The sequence below is a fragment of the Symphodus melops genome (genome assembly GCF_947650265.1).
Source record: "Symphodus melops genome assembly, chromosome: 6".
NCBI lineage: Eukaryota > Metazoa > Chordata > Actinopteri > Labriformes > Labridae > Symphodus > Symphodus melops.
In genome coordinates this window covers 28,140,087-28,157,021 of record NC_136696.1, presented here as the reverse complement: position 1 = coordinate 28,157,021, position 16,935 = coordinate 28,140,087, and the positions used below count along the sequence as shown (strand labels likewise).

Genomic DNA, 16,935 nt, shown 5'->3' with positions numbered 1-16,935 from the left:
AATATGTCACTCTGACCCCTAGTGTTTAAATTAAGTACTGCAGTTTAATTCTAAACATTTTAAATGTACCTTCTCTGGTTAAATTAAAAATATTAAAATATTAATATTATATGTGTCCATCATGGAGATGCATTTTAATGTTGCTCATTCATACAGAATCTACCCGGGCTGCTTTTTAACCCCTCAATGACCCCCGTAGGACGTTCCAGCTTAAAGCTAACTAAATTAAAAATGTTCCAAATAGATCAGACACAATTGGATCACCAGTGACGGGTAAAATTAAAAAAAAAAACACCAGAGGGATAATAATAGAGCTCCAGTGACCTAAATAAAACTCACATTGACCACGAGAGGAGGTCAGCTCGGTTAACGATGGATTTTCACGCTGGTTGTATTCGATAGTTAATGAGGACGTATTGATCCGGGGATTTTGGGAGGGCTGGTTTTTGGTGTTACAGACCAGCGGATCACTTAGTAAGAACTCACAGCTGTTCTGTTTTACAGGAACAGGAAGTCAGGTCAAAGGTCGAGCTTATTATGGAGTTACATAATCAACACTATTTTATTTTCAGATTCTGTATCCAGGCGTCTGAATTTGATTATGAGAGAGTTCTGGTTGTGATCAGTAGTGTGCAAAGTGGTGACCAATCACGTATCAGCAGGCTTTGAGAGTTCCTCTATGTGGCTCCTCGTCTGTTCTCCTGGCTCACTCTGCCCTCTAGTGGTCACACATGAACATTACCGAAGGTTGCCTTTGCTGTAATGAACATTCAAAGTCTTGTTTTCAGTTTTTTTTTTACGTACATTTACATATACGAGGTGTCTGTCTTGGTGTGTTGAAAGCGAAAGAAAAAACAAAGCTAAAATAAATAAGAAATACTTAAATAAAATAAAATATGAGAAGCAATTACCAATATATTAAACAGAATTTAAAACATAATAAACAACATTTTCTTTCCTGAATGGTGCGTGAACATTTCCCATTTCAGCACATGAACACGTTCATCAGCAGTGTGACGGCGTCTTCACACAGATCATGACCTCTTCAGTTTGATTCCCCGCCGTGCGGTCGGAGGTCAAAGTGGGTGTGAGTGGAGGTTAAAGAGGAGGAAGCGTGTCGGTGTTTGTGTGGACGGAGCCTCCTCCTGCCTGTTGTCATTGATACTGTTTTATTTATTTTTTTAAATCTGTTTTTAATCCACACAGTGTCTGTCCTCTGCGTAATCTCTGCTCCCCCTAATCTCAACTCTGACCCAGAATCATCTCTGGATCTGATGATGTCACTCCTTAAACAAAAACACACAAAGAAAAACACGTTGACTTGTGAGTGTGGAGCAGCCGGCGTCCTCCTTCTGATGCTGAAGTTAAAGGTTGTTCAACTTCTCTGAAAGGCGCTGTTGAAATCATCGGCGCTCTTTTCCTATCGTGCCTCCTTGCTAAATAAACAATCTCAAATTCGTCGTTTGACAACAGACTGTTGTCATGGAGACGGGTGCTGAAAGGCTTCATGTATTCGCTCCAGAGCGCACAGCCAGTGCTTTTCTGCTGTGATGTATAATTGGATGTTTTTATATTTCGATCGCGCTCTGGGACGTCGTCGTCTGTCGGACTCCGCTCAGGTCTTCGTGAAACAGACGGGTTTTGGCGAATCTGGCGCAGAAACCGCCACTTCAGCGGAACGTTTTTCCTGCTTGTTTTTTTTTTACTTCATTCTTGATTGTGTTTCTTTCCGTCAGTGTGTAGTTCAGAGCCGGAGGGCATCCAGGCGGTGCCTCACAACGTCAGCAGCCTGCTGGTGACGTGGGAGCGGCCCCGGGCGGTTTACGACGCCAGCATCGAGAAGTACTCCGTGAGCTACGGACTCGCCGACACAGAAAGCAACACCCCCTCCATATACCTGACAGACGGAGACCAGGATGTGGTGAGAGAGAGAGAGAGAGAGAGAGAGAGGGAGAGTCTGTAAAGATTTTTAATCAGGCTCAGTGTCAAAATAAAATAACTTGAGAGATGTTTATGTTGCGATCTCACGTCCTTCTCTCTCCCTCCACCAGGGGGCGATACTGGATGACCTGATAGCTAACAGCAGCTACGTAATCCAGGTGGTGGCGGTCTGCACCAACGGGCTTTACGGACGCGTGAGCGACCTGCTGACGGTCCTCATGCCTGACCCCGGTAAGAGCGACCGTGCCCGAGACTGAGCGAGATGAACTGTTTGACCCCGTTACACGTTTAGCTGTACAATAAGAAAGGTGAAAAGTCTTTATCGCCTGATACTTCTGTACAGAAGCCTCACCTTGGTAAAGAGTCAATTAATTTATGGGTGATCACGAGTTAACATGTCATCATTTGAATTTAAATACTGAGTTAGCCTAGCTTAGCACAAACACTGGAATCAGTAGGAAACTGCTAGCCCAGTTAAAATCTGCAACCATCGACAGAAGGTTGAGAGAGAGAGAGAGAGAGAGAGGTTATTGATGTTGTATCAATGATATATATTTGATCCTCTTTAACACACCCTCCCTGTGTCAGAAGTGTTCTCGCACACATTCATTGTCTTCTTCTTCTTCATTTGTTGTTTTTCTTTTGTTCACTGTTTTCATACGTTTCTCTGTGTACTTTTTTCTCAAGTCCAAACACGTGTTTTCTCATTACGTGGCGTCTTGTTTCCTTTCCGCCTCTCAAAGTAAGAGAAAATGTCTGCATGTGTGCACCGACATTTTTTATTCATTTATTTTATTCTTAATGTAATTCTGGCCTTCAGTGGTAACCATAGTAACCTTGTATCTTCACCTGAACTTCATGTTTTAATAAACGAATGTGTCCTGTTGCAAAGAAATGGAAAAAATTCCCCTGCATCCTATTTCAGTGTCCGCTCGCATGAACATGTTGGCGGTCTGCTTCACATTCATTTATTCATGTATGCAAAGCTAACATTGTGGCGACTGCTAAAAAAAATGGTGCAACTGTTTCTTGTATTCCATAGTAGTCCTGTTTTAAAGGAACAGATATAAGATTGCATATTGTCAAATAAAGTGACGATGAGATGATTAAGTGATAAAGATCACACGTTAGCTTGTGAGCTTAGCGCTTAGTTAGCTTAGCGCTTAGCTAGCTTGCAAAGCTTTTTATTTCTGGGTCCTTTTTTCAGATATTTTTTGGCGTAATTGACTTACAAGTACGACAGGTTTCACTCCTGTCGAGAAAATCAGAATCATAAGCAAACGTTTATTTTAATTGGATGTTTTTGGTTTCCTACAATGGGATTTCATAGCAGACTTAAATCCCCTTGATTGCAAAAACTGATGCAATCAATCAGCTGAGCTTAATTTACTATATTTTGAATGAAATAATACAGAACCATTTAAACATTCAAAATGTTTAAAGCTGTGAAACATTTGATTTTTGACTTCAGTTTTTACACATTCAAGTTTTTGTTGATTCACAAAAAGCATAATTTACATTATTTTGAATTTAAAAAAAAAAAAAAAAAGTTTTAAAAGCATCTTGCACCAAAGAGTCATCCACCTCATTCCCAGTTCATTAAACTTGTAAAAACCTCACCTCATGCTTCACAAACCAGTTTGATCTGGTGCTCCATGATGTGTGATTTACCTCAGACAGGTAAGAGCCACACCCCCTCCTGACCCCCCCTCCTCCCCCCGATACCTTCACCTGCCTGCTGTGTGCTGTGCTGAGCTCCGTCGACACGCGTGACGTGGCATTTGCAAATAACTCTTCTGATTTAATGAGTTTGCTTTAATCACTCGTAGATGACAGACGGAAGAATGTGCGACATTTTACCCAGTGAGGGAGAAGCTGGAGTCCTGCTGGCTGTGTTGTTGTCAGAGCTGTGTTTACATGGCTCCTCCCCTTGTGTATAAAAGCTGTTTGAGTCAAGAAGAAGAAGAACATACTCACTGATTATTTGGATGAAGAGTTTTTAGGTTACGCTCATTCTGTGTTCATTTACGTGAAGCTACATGCTAACTGAAGAGCGCTGAAGAGCATTAGCATGCTAACAATGCAGCTCGAGTCATAGACGATTTTGTCTGTCGCTTGCTCTAAACTCCGTTGTGTGAACGAGAGTGGAGAGGGGTTGGATGTGTGTCTTAGAAAGCTTAAAGAAAGAGGAGGCGTGGCCAAACAGTTTGTTTTGGTTTCATGCTGGAGCTCAAGGGCGACACCTACTGGATTAAGAATGTGCACATTCTTCCTTTAAATACCAAAAACGAGAATCAGGTTTTATCTCCAAGTACATTTATAAATACAATGAATTTGACTAAAGATAATAGGAAGGTAAAAAATCCTGATTTGTCAGTTATTTAATTTTGGGGCTTTTTGGATAGAGTAGGACATCAGAAGAGAGCGGGGGACGACATGCGGGAAAAGGAGCCGCAGGCTGGACTTGAACATGTTTTATTTTTATTTTATTTTTTTTACTAGAAACATAAAAAAGTTAAATTGCAAATGCTTATTGATCAAGTTTGTTGCTCTCGTGTCTTCTGGGGAGAAATGATGCATGAAAATCCAAACGTGTCTTCAGTGCTGCATGAATTAGAATCTGTGTTCACTATTAGAAACTCTCTGAGGTGTGTGTGTGTGTGTGTGTGTGTGTGTGTGTGTGTTCAACCTCTCCCTCTTCTCCATGTCATCCCTCTCTCATTTCAACACATTTACATCCAGAGTGCCTCATTTGTTTTTTTATTCAGCTTCAGATTTCAGTCGTTTTTCAGGACACAACAGATGAATTCTCTTTCAGTTTGTCTTGAACATTGAGAAACAGTGTCCCAGATTGTTTTTCCTCCCCTTGGTCTTCTCTTCACTCTGTTTTTACCTATTTTTTCACTTTCATGTGAAGAAATGTGCATCAACATACACTTATTTCAGAGAAACGAGTTTGACATTTTGTAGGAGCTTTAGTTTATGTTAATTCTTGTTTGGTGTCACTAAAAGAGAAATCTGTGTCCTTCTTTTCCAGATAAAATGCCCGATCCAGATGAATTTAACATGGAGGTAAGGATGCCTCAGGAACACATTTAAATAAAGCTAATATCCATCTAGCTGTATTTTGCGTATCATCCTTTGATCAGACCTTTTATTGAGATTTATGAATAATCAATTTAGGCTTTTTTTTTAAAGGCCACATATTCTTCTCTTCTTCAGCCAGGTTAAATCAGTGTCCTCTCTCCTCTTCATCATGTGTGTGAAGTGTGTTGTTGTAAATCCACTCTGATCCTGTATTTGATCATGTCTATAAACCCCTCTATTTCAGCCCTGCTCAGAACAGGCTGTTTCTGTGTCTGTAGCTTTAAATATGTAAATGAGCTGTGTCTGACCACGCCCCCTCTCTGGAAGGGCTCGGGTGTACTCGCTGCTTTCTGGCTCCATGTCCTATTGTTTACGGTGAGAAGGCAGACTCAGAGGGCAGAACAAACACCTAGCTGTGGGAGTGTCACCCACCTGGGGGAGGGGCTACTGCCCTTTGTGATGTCATGAAGGGAAAATCTCCAAACAGCCTGTTTGAGCACACATTTATTTGTGTTGCTTTTACTTTTATGAAAACTGCTTCTCAAAGGTGACTGATTGATGGATCCTGTGTGTCTAAACATTTTTCTCTCCAACAGGATGACTACGAACCCGATCTCTCTTGGAATGAACCGGTCCAAACTGACGACTACAATCTGGATTTGATTCCCACAAACCCACCCAGGACTACGACTGTTCGATCCGCCTTTTTACCTCCACCTGGATTTAAAACTACAACAGCGCAGCCCGGTCAGAGAAAAACCACCACTGACACATCTCCACCTGCCCGATCCACCCAGCGCGGTCAAATTTTAAGCAATTCAGAAAAGACGACCGGACGCAGTACCTCCACTTCACCACCGGCGGTTGCTGTATCGCACAGAAATAAAGGGAGCGTCTTCAGTGGCATAGCTCCCGTTTATTCTACAACTACATCTGATGCAACAACTACAGGTGGTGCTCATGGTGGTCCCCCAAAGCCCAAAGGTGGAACCAGTACGACTTCTGCTACGTCTACAAGCACGAAGACAAAAGGTGGCAAAAGCATTTCTTCGTACAGCACCACCACGATAACGCAAAGATCTCGAACCAGCGCCACGAGCAGAACCACGACACCGGGCTTCATCCAAACGGACAACGAGCAAGGCCTTGCGAATCCAAAAAGCATAGACGCCGCTACAGATGCAACAACGCCTGGTTCAACGCCTGCGACTTCCTCCTCAGGTGGAGCCGTTCGACGTAGGACAACAACTCCCAGCATGCCTCGTTTTACATCGTCAACCACTTCTGTGAGGTTGGGTGGTGTTCTCTTGCAGACCACACAGCCAATGTCCAACGGTGAGAGCCTCACTGTCCTCCCTTTCTCCTCCTCCTCTGCCTCCTCCCCCTTGTGTGACACTGCGGACCCCTCCTCCACCTGCCTGCATGACCCTCCCTCCTCGTCCCGGCCTCTGTCACCTGCTTCTGCATCGGACTCCCAGCATGCAACGCTTCCTAGCAAAGACCTGGCTTCTCCTCCTTCAACCCTCACTGCCTCCACCTTGCCCCGCCTCCTTCCCCCCTCACTCCCCCTGTCTGGTATGGAGACTCGCCATGTCTCCGCCGTCGGTGTCGGGTTTGACGCTAACGATAGCGATGGTGATATGTTGTCTGGGTCCTCGTCGCTCTCTTCAGGGGATCAGTCGGCGTTTAGCGACACCCCTCCGCTACAAACAGTGCCCGATCCTTCTGGTGTCACCTTCGCCGAACCGTCTGAATCCTCCTGGGATCTGCTCCTGTCAGGGGTCTCTCTTTCTCTCACCCCTACCCTACAACCGTCATTTCTCCTCTCTAGTGACTTCATCCCCCCGGGAACAACTCCGGGTTTATCCCGGTCTTTCTCTGCTGGGTTTGAGGACTCGAGGTACGCCACAGGGAAAACAATAGAGTCGTTTCTCCCTGAGGTCAGCGGTGAAGGGTTTCCGTTAGCTAGCGACGTGGACGTCATGTGCGGCTGTTCTCTGGAGCCGTCCTCGTCCTGGTTGCATGCCTCCTCTCATGCCCCCCTCCCCTCTTCCGCCTGGGACTCTGCTAGCTTAGAGCTTTACTCTAGCGTGGCCTTCCCGCCTCTGGCGCCCTCTGGTGTTGGTGTAGACGATCTCCTTCGCTCTCTGTCTGCGGCGAGTTCTGATTCTCCGTCCTTAGATCAGCCTCTCATTCCCCATAGCGCTATCTCGCCCTTCCCCTCCTCTTCATACTCCCATAGTGACCTCCCCGTTTCTGTTGCAGCCACGGGGTCTGGTGTCACGGATCCCGTGTCCTCAGCATCAAACAGGAATCCGAACCTTCAAATCTCTGCCCTACCTTCCTCACCCACAGACTCCCCCTTCACCCCGACCCCTGAAGGACAGGCGTTAGACGCTAGCAGCAGCGCCTCCGGGTCAGCCCTGTTCCCAGACTCCCAGGAGGGCTCAGATCAGGAGTGGGACAGGGTTCAAACCTCGGCGTCTGGAGAGACCGTCTCCCCTTATTCTACCAAAGTCACAAGCACCATTTCCTCGACTACAACCTCCGAGTCCGGTCAGACCCCGGATGATTTGGATGACCGCTCTTCAGCGTTTTATTTTGAGAGCGAGAGCGGTAGCGCCGGCGCCTCAGAGATAGCTGGCACAGCGTCGCCGAGTATCCCTGCAGTAACCTCTGCTCCGCCCTGGTCGCTGGGCGGGGAGGAGGAGAGCGGCTCAGGACAGGGCGAGGGCCTGTACGACAATGAGACGTCGTCGGACTTCAGTCTCTCCGAGCGCACGGAGAGAGAATCAGAGGAAGAGGAGCCAGTCGCAGGTAAAAACGCCGTCCGTGTGGGGGAAAAAAAAATCTTGAAATGGCGAGGGATCAGCGAGAGTTCTGGATGTCTAACACGCCATCTGTCCACCACCTTTCATCTTTTCATTTTTATTAATCTGGGAAAGCCAAAGAGAGAGAGTTCATGCGTGCAGGTGAAACGTCACCAAGCAGGAGTTGGTAACCTCGATGAATGAGCAATCGCCATTTTCACCTTCATCTCAGTCGCACTAGCTTTTATTCAAAACGTCCATTTCTTTTTTTTTTTTTAAAGCAGCATTTACTTCAGAAAACTATCCCAGCATGCATTCAGCTTAAACAAAAAAATCCTTCTGAGGTCAAAGACAGAAAAGAGTAACTAGGTGACTTTTTTTTAGGTTCTTTAAAGATCTCTTCAGATGTTTACGAATATCACATTTCTCTGACTTCTTCTTTAAATTTCAGCAAGTAACATTAAATTCGAACAGGGAAGAAATACAGACGGGCAAATGGGGCCAACAAAGTCCACGCTTTATTGAGTGATGTTGCTCAACTCGCGTGACTAAAAGGGTCGCTCGTGTGCGTGTGGTTCTCAGGGAACTCCCGAGTGGAAAGTTCCTCCTTTGAAAATCATCTTGACAGTCACTTTTATCATCTTTATTAGGACGTGTCCAAAATCCTGTTTGGATTTCTGTCTTACCTGTTGTTGCCGTTCACGGCCACCAGAGGGCAGCAGAGCTCCTCAAAGCTGCAACAAGTCCTCCCAGCACTGTGTGAAGTCTGAGCAAGAAATCTCCACTCAATGACACAACTGATGAGACCTTCCTGCAAAGACAATCCTTTAGAAGGAGCCGTATCAATTAAGCAGGATTAGAGATAGAACTGGGCAGACTGGGACCGTTTTAAAGGAACATACTGGTGTTTGTTTGTTTGTTTTTTTGCATGTTAAACGGAATTAACAAACGAATCATTAAAAGAGCACAACCCATTTTCTAACATGCATCTTTTCTGTTTGTGCATCTGGCACGAGGTAGCGTTAATCCTCTCGTTAGTTTGTCGACCTCATTCCTGCTTTCTGAACCGTTTTTTATTTTTGAGTCGGAAGAGAAACTTGCTGCAGACAGATTCTCCATCAGGGGAGACGAAAGCTGCTTTCCAAAACATGTCTGAGTCCGACCGGGAATATTTAACACGTCTTGTTTGTTTTTGGTTCTGAATGTGTTCGGTGTTGAGGTTTGTTCATCGCCGCTGAAGGATGTTTAGAAATAAATCTGCAGATTCAGGAAGCTAAGGAGTAATTCAGGATTTGTTTTTCTCTCCAGAGTGAACGATGCTCTCGCTCCTGATTTGCAGGTTGATTTCTTTACTCTGCACCAAGAGTATCTTCATGTTGAGTGAGCATCCTTTCAGCTTCAGCTCCCGAATAAAGAAGAAGTCTTTGCCTCCTGTGTGTGTAAAAAAAAAAGGCTCACCTTGGTTCTTTGTCTTCAGAGTTTTGTGCACTTTAAATTAATTGGCAGCGGGAGGAGCCGCAGACACAAAGTTTTTCATCCCGGTCTCCTCCGCCCTGCAGCCACGTGTCCTCCGGCGCGTGGTACAGGAGGACAATGTCTCACATTCTGGTTTTGCTGCTTTGTGTGGGGTTAAGGTAACGAGGTTACATTTCCCTTCACTTCAAGCTCTGAATGCTTCGCTTTCAGCAAATCTTTCAGAGCTAAATTTTGAAAGTATAGAACGGCCTCCGTGTGCGGCGTGACAAAGACGGAAAGTCTGTCACTGAAGCTGCAAACATCTCTCTGCAGCAACTTTCAAGTCTTTTAAAGGCGATTCTTCAACTCAGAGCTTCTCTCTCTCTCTCTCTGTGTGAGTGTGTGTGTGTGTGTGTGTGTCTCCTCATCCGTGCCCCTGACTCTGCTCCTTTCACCGGGAACTTTAAAGAGTTCTGAGTCCTTAATTCTCATCGGATCTCCTTTGACTCACTTTGTCTCTGCAGTCTTCACACTGAATCACGAGTCACCTTTTCATCTTCTGTCGGGGTCTTCTTCTTCTTCTTCTTCTTCTTCACTGCCCATTATCATCGTCTCTCGCTCTGTGTGTGTGTGTGTGTGTGTGTGTGTGTGTGTGTGTGTGTGTGCAGGATGGATGATTGTGTGAATGGTTTTCACTCGGAGTAGAACGAGCACAACTGGACTTTTGTGAGCTAGTCACTTGGGCCTTTCATGACTCGGTGTTTGCAGGAGAGGTAAGTTCTGACAAACAGGCTCCCAGTCAAGGTGAGTCCACACCAGTGTTTTCCTCACTGGTTATGGCACCATAAAGGGAGGATTCATCTCAGCGAGGTCAGGTTCAGACATCACTTATTCATCACTTATTCAAAGTTATGATGAAGCCGCCGGATCGACTCGTCTCTGATGAATGAGCCGCCGTTTGATCTTTGATTATTCGTCTGGGTGTTTCTCTCGAGTGGTTTCTGCGCAGCCTTGTGAATGTGCCGAGTTTGAGTCGTAGGTGTGTGTGTGTGTGTGTGTGTGTGAATGTGACGGGGTCGGAGGAGTTTTTTAAAAGAGTTTTTCACATCAGCTAAAAAAAAAAGAGGCCGCGCTGCTCCGGAGGCAGAAATGAGCTGCTGGATTTATGTTAAACTTCGCGTGTTTTCATTATCAGACAAATATTTTTATGCTTTTTTTGGATGACTTGAATGGAAAGTGAGAAAAAACACCCTGCAGAACGCTGCAGGGCTACCAAGGAGGAACATTTCTGGAAATGCTTTAAACAGGGTTCATCTCTTTTTGAGGTTGAATTACATTTTGTGCAGGCAGAGCGACATCCTTCGTCCCTTTCTTCATTTACGTCTTCTTATTTTTTGTTTCCTTCTTCTTCGCCTCTCCAGACGCCAGCAACAGCAGCCACGAGTCGAGGGTGGGCTCGGTCAGGGAGCGAGACAGGAAGGCTGTGGTTCCTCTGGCCGTCATCTCCACGCTCACCGTCCTCGGCCTCGTCGTCCTCATCGGCATCCTCATCTACTGGAGGTCAGTCCCGCTCGTTCTTCTGAACATGCGTGTGTTTGACTCGTCTGGCCTCAGACGCGACGTGAGAGAGAAGAAGACGCCCGCAGAATCTGATGCTCAACTTTCAAACCTTCCACAAAGAGTTTATAACTGAGGTTGTCAAAGTTTTAAAAGTTTGACGTAAGGTAAAGATTAAAGAAACCTCCTTTTGTTTCACGAGACAGATTTGAAACAGGCCTGATCTGATATTTGTTGACTATAGGACTCCGATTGTTGTTGCCGTGGTAACACGTCACTGTTGAGTAAAGGGCTTCTCTCTCTCTCTCTCTTTTTTTTGTACGAATCGTTTGAAATAATTTCGTCTTTCGATGAGCAGTTAAAGGCGAAGGCTACGTTTGTTCATGTCGCACGTTTTCAACAACAAGACGATTCAAAAAAAGCAAGAAAGAAATAAATCACTAAAACAAACAAACTCACAGTCACAGAGGAGAACCGTTCTCCTTCAGATCCCAGATGGTTTACTGTAACCAGGACGCCCTTTTATTCATCTCACATAGATTCAGTTTATTGCCGTGAAAAGTGGAGGGCAGCCGTCGGATGAATCCCTAAATGTTTTTCTATTTCTGTGTAATTTGGGAGAAAAAAAACAAACTTTCTGATATTTTTTGGGGGCCATTTTTGTCTTAATAAGAATCTGAAGAGAGACAGGAAATGCAGCGAGGAGAAAGTAGGGGGTATGTCGAGGACTAACAGCCTCTGTAATCAACCACGAGGCTTTCTGAGAAAACATCATGTGTGGATTTGAACCAGCAACCTTTTCACGGTGAGGCCACCGTGCTAACCACGCTAACCACGCTAACAGACGAGATCACAACGAGATCCTAACGTTTGAAAAATCCTACAGCTTCCTGGTTCCATCATTGATTTTTGTCTGGTGGGAATAATCTCTCTCTCTCTCTCTCACCACACACACACACACACACACACACACACACACACACACACACACTGAAAGCTAACCCCCCCCAACCTCCTGCCTTTTAACACCATCACATGGAGAGCAAACATGACTCTCACATTTAACCTGTACATCAACTTCCCTCTTCCTCTATTAATGTAGTGTGTGTGTGTGTGTGTGTGTGTGTGTGTGTGTGTGTGTGTGTGTGTGTGTGTGTGTGTGTGTGTGTGTGTGTGTGTGTGTGTGTGTGTGTGTGTGTGTGTGTGTGTGTGTGTGTGTGTGTGTGTGTTCATCAGCAGCCCCTCCATGAACAATACCTCCGCTGTTGTTCTCCTTTCACCGCCACTCGCTTTTCTTCTCAGCATCACTTTTGATTTCTGCCGGTCGACCTTGAGCGATGTTGTCTCTCTTCTTCTTCTTCTTCTTCTCTTTTCTATGAAGACAAAAGTTTCTTCTTCTGCGTGTGCTGATAACCAACCCGAGAAGCCCCCACGTTGGACACGCTGTCTGAATGTGGCGTCAACACTTTCCCCGTTTCTCGTCGGCAGCGGCGACATATTGTTCTTGTTTTGCTCCCTGCTTGTTGTTGCATCTCCAAGACTGAGCAGCGCTAAACTGGTAATAATCTGAGGAGGGGGGGGGGGGGGGGGGGGGGGGATTAATGCTCGGCCGAGGGTGATGTACCTTGGCTGCGAGCGGCGTCCACTCAGATGAGAGCGTCCAGAGAGGGTCCGGGGGACAGAAAAGGACATCCGCCTGATTATGTCGGACAGAAGGAACGGTGTAAGCGTCTTGTAGGGCGAGCGGCAGGAGGCCAAACTACACTAATCCTACCGCTGTTGTGTCCTTCCTACCCCCCCCCCCTCTCCCCCCCCTCCATCGACAACACAGTGCTCATTTGGAAACCGCTGCTGTGCATTTGAGGTCAAGCAGTTTGAGCGGATTGTGCTCAACTTTACAAGTTTACAACAAGCTGAGAGATGAACAGCAAATTAGCATGAAGCTGCGAGAAGCCGAGACTTACGTTTTTCAAGTCAGCTCAACCGACCAATCAGCTTCACTGGTGAACCGCTGACTTCCCGACACAGCGAGAAAACGAGAGAGAAGAGAATATCCGAAGTTTGTCTTCGACCTCTGGACACGCAGACGTCACATGATCAGCCTCATCACTTCCCTGTACATTTAAATATTGATGTGATTATCTGAAGCCTGTTTCAGTCTGAACGTAACGTGGGGCGAAGTGATGACGAGGTTGTTAACAAGTGTGTGTGTGTGTGTGTGTGTGCGTGTGTGTGTGTGTGTGCGTGTGTGTGTGTGTGTGTGCGTGTGTGTGTGTGTGTGTGTGTGTGTGCGTGCGTGTGCTATTTCAGTGGTCAAACATCATCTTTTCTTTTTGTTTGAAGATTTGTTTTGTGGCTCTTTGTGAATTTATTTTGAAGATAGGACAGCAGAGGAAGTCTGAGGTCATGGTGAGAGAGAGAGAGAGAGAGAGAGAGACAGAGAGAGAGAGGGACAGAGAGAGAGAGAGAGAGAGAGAGAGAGACAGAGAGAGAGAGACAGAGAGAGAGAGAGACAGAGAGAGAGAGAGAGACAGAGAGAGAGAGGGACAGAGAGAGAGAGAGAGAGAGAGAGAGACAGAGAGAGAGAGACAGAGAGAGAGAGGGACAGAGAGAGAGAGAGAGACAGAGAGAGAGAGGGACAGAGAGAGAGAGAGAGACAGAGAGAGAGACAGAGAGAGAGAGGGACAGAGAGAGAGAGAGAGACAGAGAGAGAGAGGGACAGAGAGAGAGAGAGAGAGAGAGAGATTCAAAATTTAGGCCGCCTGCTTTTAAAGACCCCGTCCTCTGTACATGTGGCGTGTGCACTGACGACACAGAAGCATCAGCACAAGAATTATTAATAAGTGAAAAAAAAAAAAAAGTGTTCAGTTTGTACCTGAGATATCTTATAGTTTAAGTTTCTGTCCGTCCTTCTTCTATGTATCTACAGTTTTTCCTTTCAGGGTTGCAGGAGGCTAATTTTCATGTAAACCATTTTTTACACGTTTTGATTCTACGATTAATTTATCAGAAGTTCATTCAGTTGGACGACACATCACAAATAATCTTAGTGTTGGTATTCTTTAAACATCAGGAGACCCGCCCCCCCCCCCCCCGATGTGAAAATGGCTTCAGACAACTTTATTCTTTAGACTGTCCAACGAGCCGTCACACGTCGACAAACAGCGGACGATAAATACTCTGCATATTTACAGCTGAGCTCTGGGAACCAATCTGTTCAGATGTTTAAACAACAAGGACTTAATGCTGAACAGACTGAGATCAACACCAGCTTCTATTCAGTCAACAACACAGAGAATGACGCTTTTTGTGATTCCTCCAAAAACACGTCTCTAATCTCGCAGCTCGCCTCTTTCTGCTGCCGTGCTAATCCCAGATGCCCATTTCTGGCCGAAACAACGCAAAGTTCACCACAGGCCGTCTCATCCGTTTAAAAACTTGTCAAGGATTAAAAGAACATCTTTTTTTTCCTGTGTTTCCGGGAAGATTAACGTGTGTTCTCCCAAAAACAAATCTGGGCCAACGTGAAAACAAAAGCGTCTTCAGCCCTTCAAGCTGAACCTCCGGTCTCTGCCGACGCCCAAATATGACATCAGATTATACAGAGTTTATTATTGAACAAACACTCACTGTATATGCATGAACTATGTTATCTGAAACATTATACATTTATTTTTCTTTCTCTCGTGCAGTTTTTAGATTTTCACGTTTTCACGTCTGGAGCAGAAAAAAATCAGTTTGTTGGAAACTAAAATCAACTTAAATAAAGAACCATTGAACTTCATTTAAAGGAAGAATGAGCGACATGTTCACCATCAATCAGAACTCCAGTGTGTCCTGTGTGAATGTGTGTGTGTGTGTGTCCTGTGTGAATGTGTGTGTGAGTCCTGACTGTCTCCAGTGAGGGAGAAGCTGGAGTCCTGCTGGCTGTGTTGTTGTCAGAGCTGTGTTTACATGGCTCCTCCCCTTGTGTATAAAAGCTGTTTGAGTCAAGAAGAAGAAGAAGAACATACTCACTGATTATTTAGATGAAGAGTTTTTAGATCAGTGGTGTCCAAACTTTTTTTCTTGCGGGCCAAACACACCTCTTCAAAAAATAATGTAAATACACAATAACTAATTGCAGTGGGGAAACTGTTGTGTTCTAATTTTTTGGAAAGAATAGTCAGGCTTTTATAGGTCTCCCTCGCTAACATGAAAAAGAAAAAAAAGAACGAAATATGCCATCTGATGAGGCCTGGGGCCAAAATCTTCTGATTCTTCGATTTGAAGTCAAGGGCCACAAAAAATCCACTCAAGGGCCAAAAATGGCCCCTGGGCCGCACTTTGGACACCCCTGTTTTAGATCATTCTGTGTCAGTTTACATGAAGCTACAAGGCTTCAGGAAGGAGGGGGGCGTGGCCTAACAGCAGTTTTGTTTTAGTTTCATGCTGGTGCGCAAGGGCGACACCTGCTGGATCAAAGAGTCACATTCGTCCTTTAACATTTAGAAACTAGAAAATATCCAAATATGTTTAAAAAAAAAAAAACTACCATACATGAAAGTTTATTAAACTGTTAACGAAGTAAAGATAAATCATTTTATTCTTTTGTTGAGTAACAAAATAATAATAGGTAATTTTTTAACTCTTTGATTGTTCGATTTTTTTTTTCTTCTGGTTTTTTTTTTAACTGAACTTTTTGATTCTTTTTTTGATTGAAATTCTTTATATTTACATCGAATGTTGTTATTTTGTTTAAACTTTTTTGTGTGTTCGTGTCGGCAGGGCTTGTTTTCAGACGGCTCACTTCTACATCGAGGACAGCTCATCGCCCAGAGTCATCCAGGCTCAGTCCAACGCTGGACTAAACGATGGTAACACACACACGCACACACACACACACACACACACACACACACACGTGGACTGACAGTGATCGTGATGCTATTGCTAGCTCATGTAAAGTTGCTAATGGTCGCTCATAAGCCCTCTCTATGCTTTCAGGACAAACATCAACATTAGATAGATAGATAGATAGATAGATAGATAGATAGATAGATAGATAGATAGATAGATAGATAGATAGATAGATAGATAGATAGATAGATACTTTATTGATCCCGAGGGAAATTCAGGAAATTATTGACCCAGACAGAAAAGTCCTTTATCTTCTAAATATATATATATCTATATATATTCTTGAATGTTTGCTACGACTCCTAATAAACATCTGATATTCTTATTTGTCCAGATGAAGAAACCGCGTTCCCGGTGAAGGACTTTATCAAACACGTCGCCGAGCTTCACGACACCCGCGGCTTCCAGCGGGAGTTTGAGGTACAAAGATCGATTTATTAAATCACGTGCTTGGCTGCTGCGTTGTTTGTTTCACGTGTTGCACTCGTGTCGTCCTGTTGTTGTCTGCATGCTGCATGGCGAAGATCTGCAACTTTTCAAATCCTCCCGATGATTTAGCAGCCTTTTCATATCAAGCATTTCGAAGTGAGCGTGTTCTCTGGGTTCTGACTGAGCCCGTGACGAGAGACTTAATTCTTTCTGCAGGCATTCAAACTCGTCTCTGGCCTGGTGCCTTGGTTGAACAGCTGTGATTGGCTGAAGGGCGTTCAGTCAATTTAATATTTCGTCAGCGACTCCCTCACTGAAACTTTTTTGGGGTGATGAAATCATGATTCACGTGTCCGGTACCAAAAACCGGAAAATTATACAAACTCAGACTGTGTTGACCTTCCAAAGGATGCAGCTTTATAGACTGGTGTAGTAATGACGTATTTTTGTAGGCCAACACGAAAAAATGGCGCCGGTAGTTCCTACACGAAAATTTGCCTATGGGATTTTTTGCATTGGATTTTGGATCATTGCAGAAAATAATCTCTGTGTCAAACACACGTTTCTGATGTGTAGCTGTTTTGTTCAGTGGGATGATCTTTATAGAGGAACATCATTTTATAGGAAGTTTGAAGAGTTAATGCAGCCAGAGAAGTAAAAGCTAACGTTATGCTACAAGCTAACTACACCGCTAGCGCAATCAGTGGATTGACAAGATAGCTAAACGTTAGCTTAATAAGTTGTTTATTAACCTAAT

General features: G+C 44.6%; 1 protein-coding gene across 1 annotated transcript in view; it reads left to right on the top strand.

The window, feature by feature from the left end:
• Positions 1-16,935, top strand: part of LOC306825249 (receptor-type tyrosine-protein phosphatase zeta-like) — a 58,959-nt gene that overhangs the window by 30,337 nt on the left and 11,687 nt on the right. Inside the window, exons 9-15 of the mRNA XM_079345858.1 lie at positions 1,737-1,921; positions 2,052-2,172; positions 4,979-5,013; positions 5,625-7,845; positions 10,715-10,853; positions 15,618-15,706; positions 16,084-16,169. Of these exons, the coding sequence (XP_079201984.1) occupies positions 1,737-1,921; positions 2,052-2,172; positions 4,979-5,013; positions 5,625-7,845; positions 10,715-10,853; positions 15,618-15,706; positions 16,084-16,169 (2,876 nt within the window). The remainder of the gene's footprint in view (positions 1-1,736; positions 1,922-2,051; positions 2,173-4,978; positions 5,014-5,624; positions 7,846-10,714; positions 10,854-15,617; positions 15,707-16,083; positions 16,170-16,935) is intronic.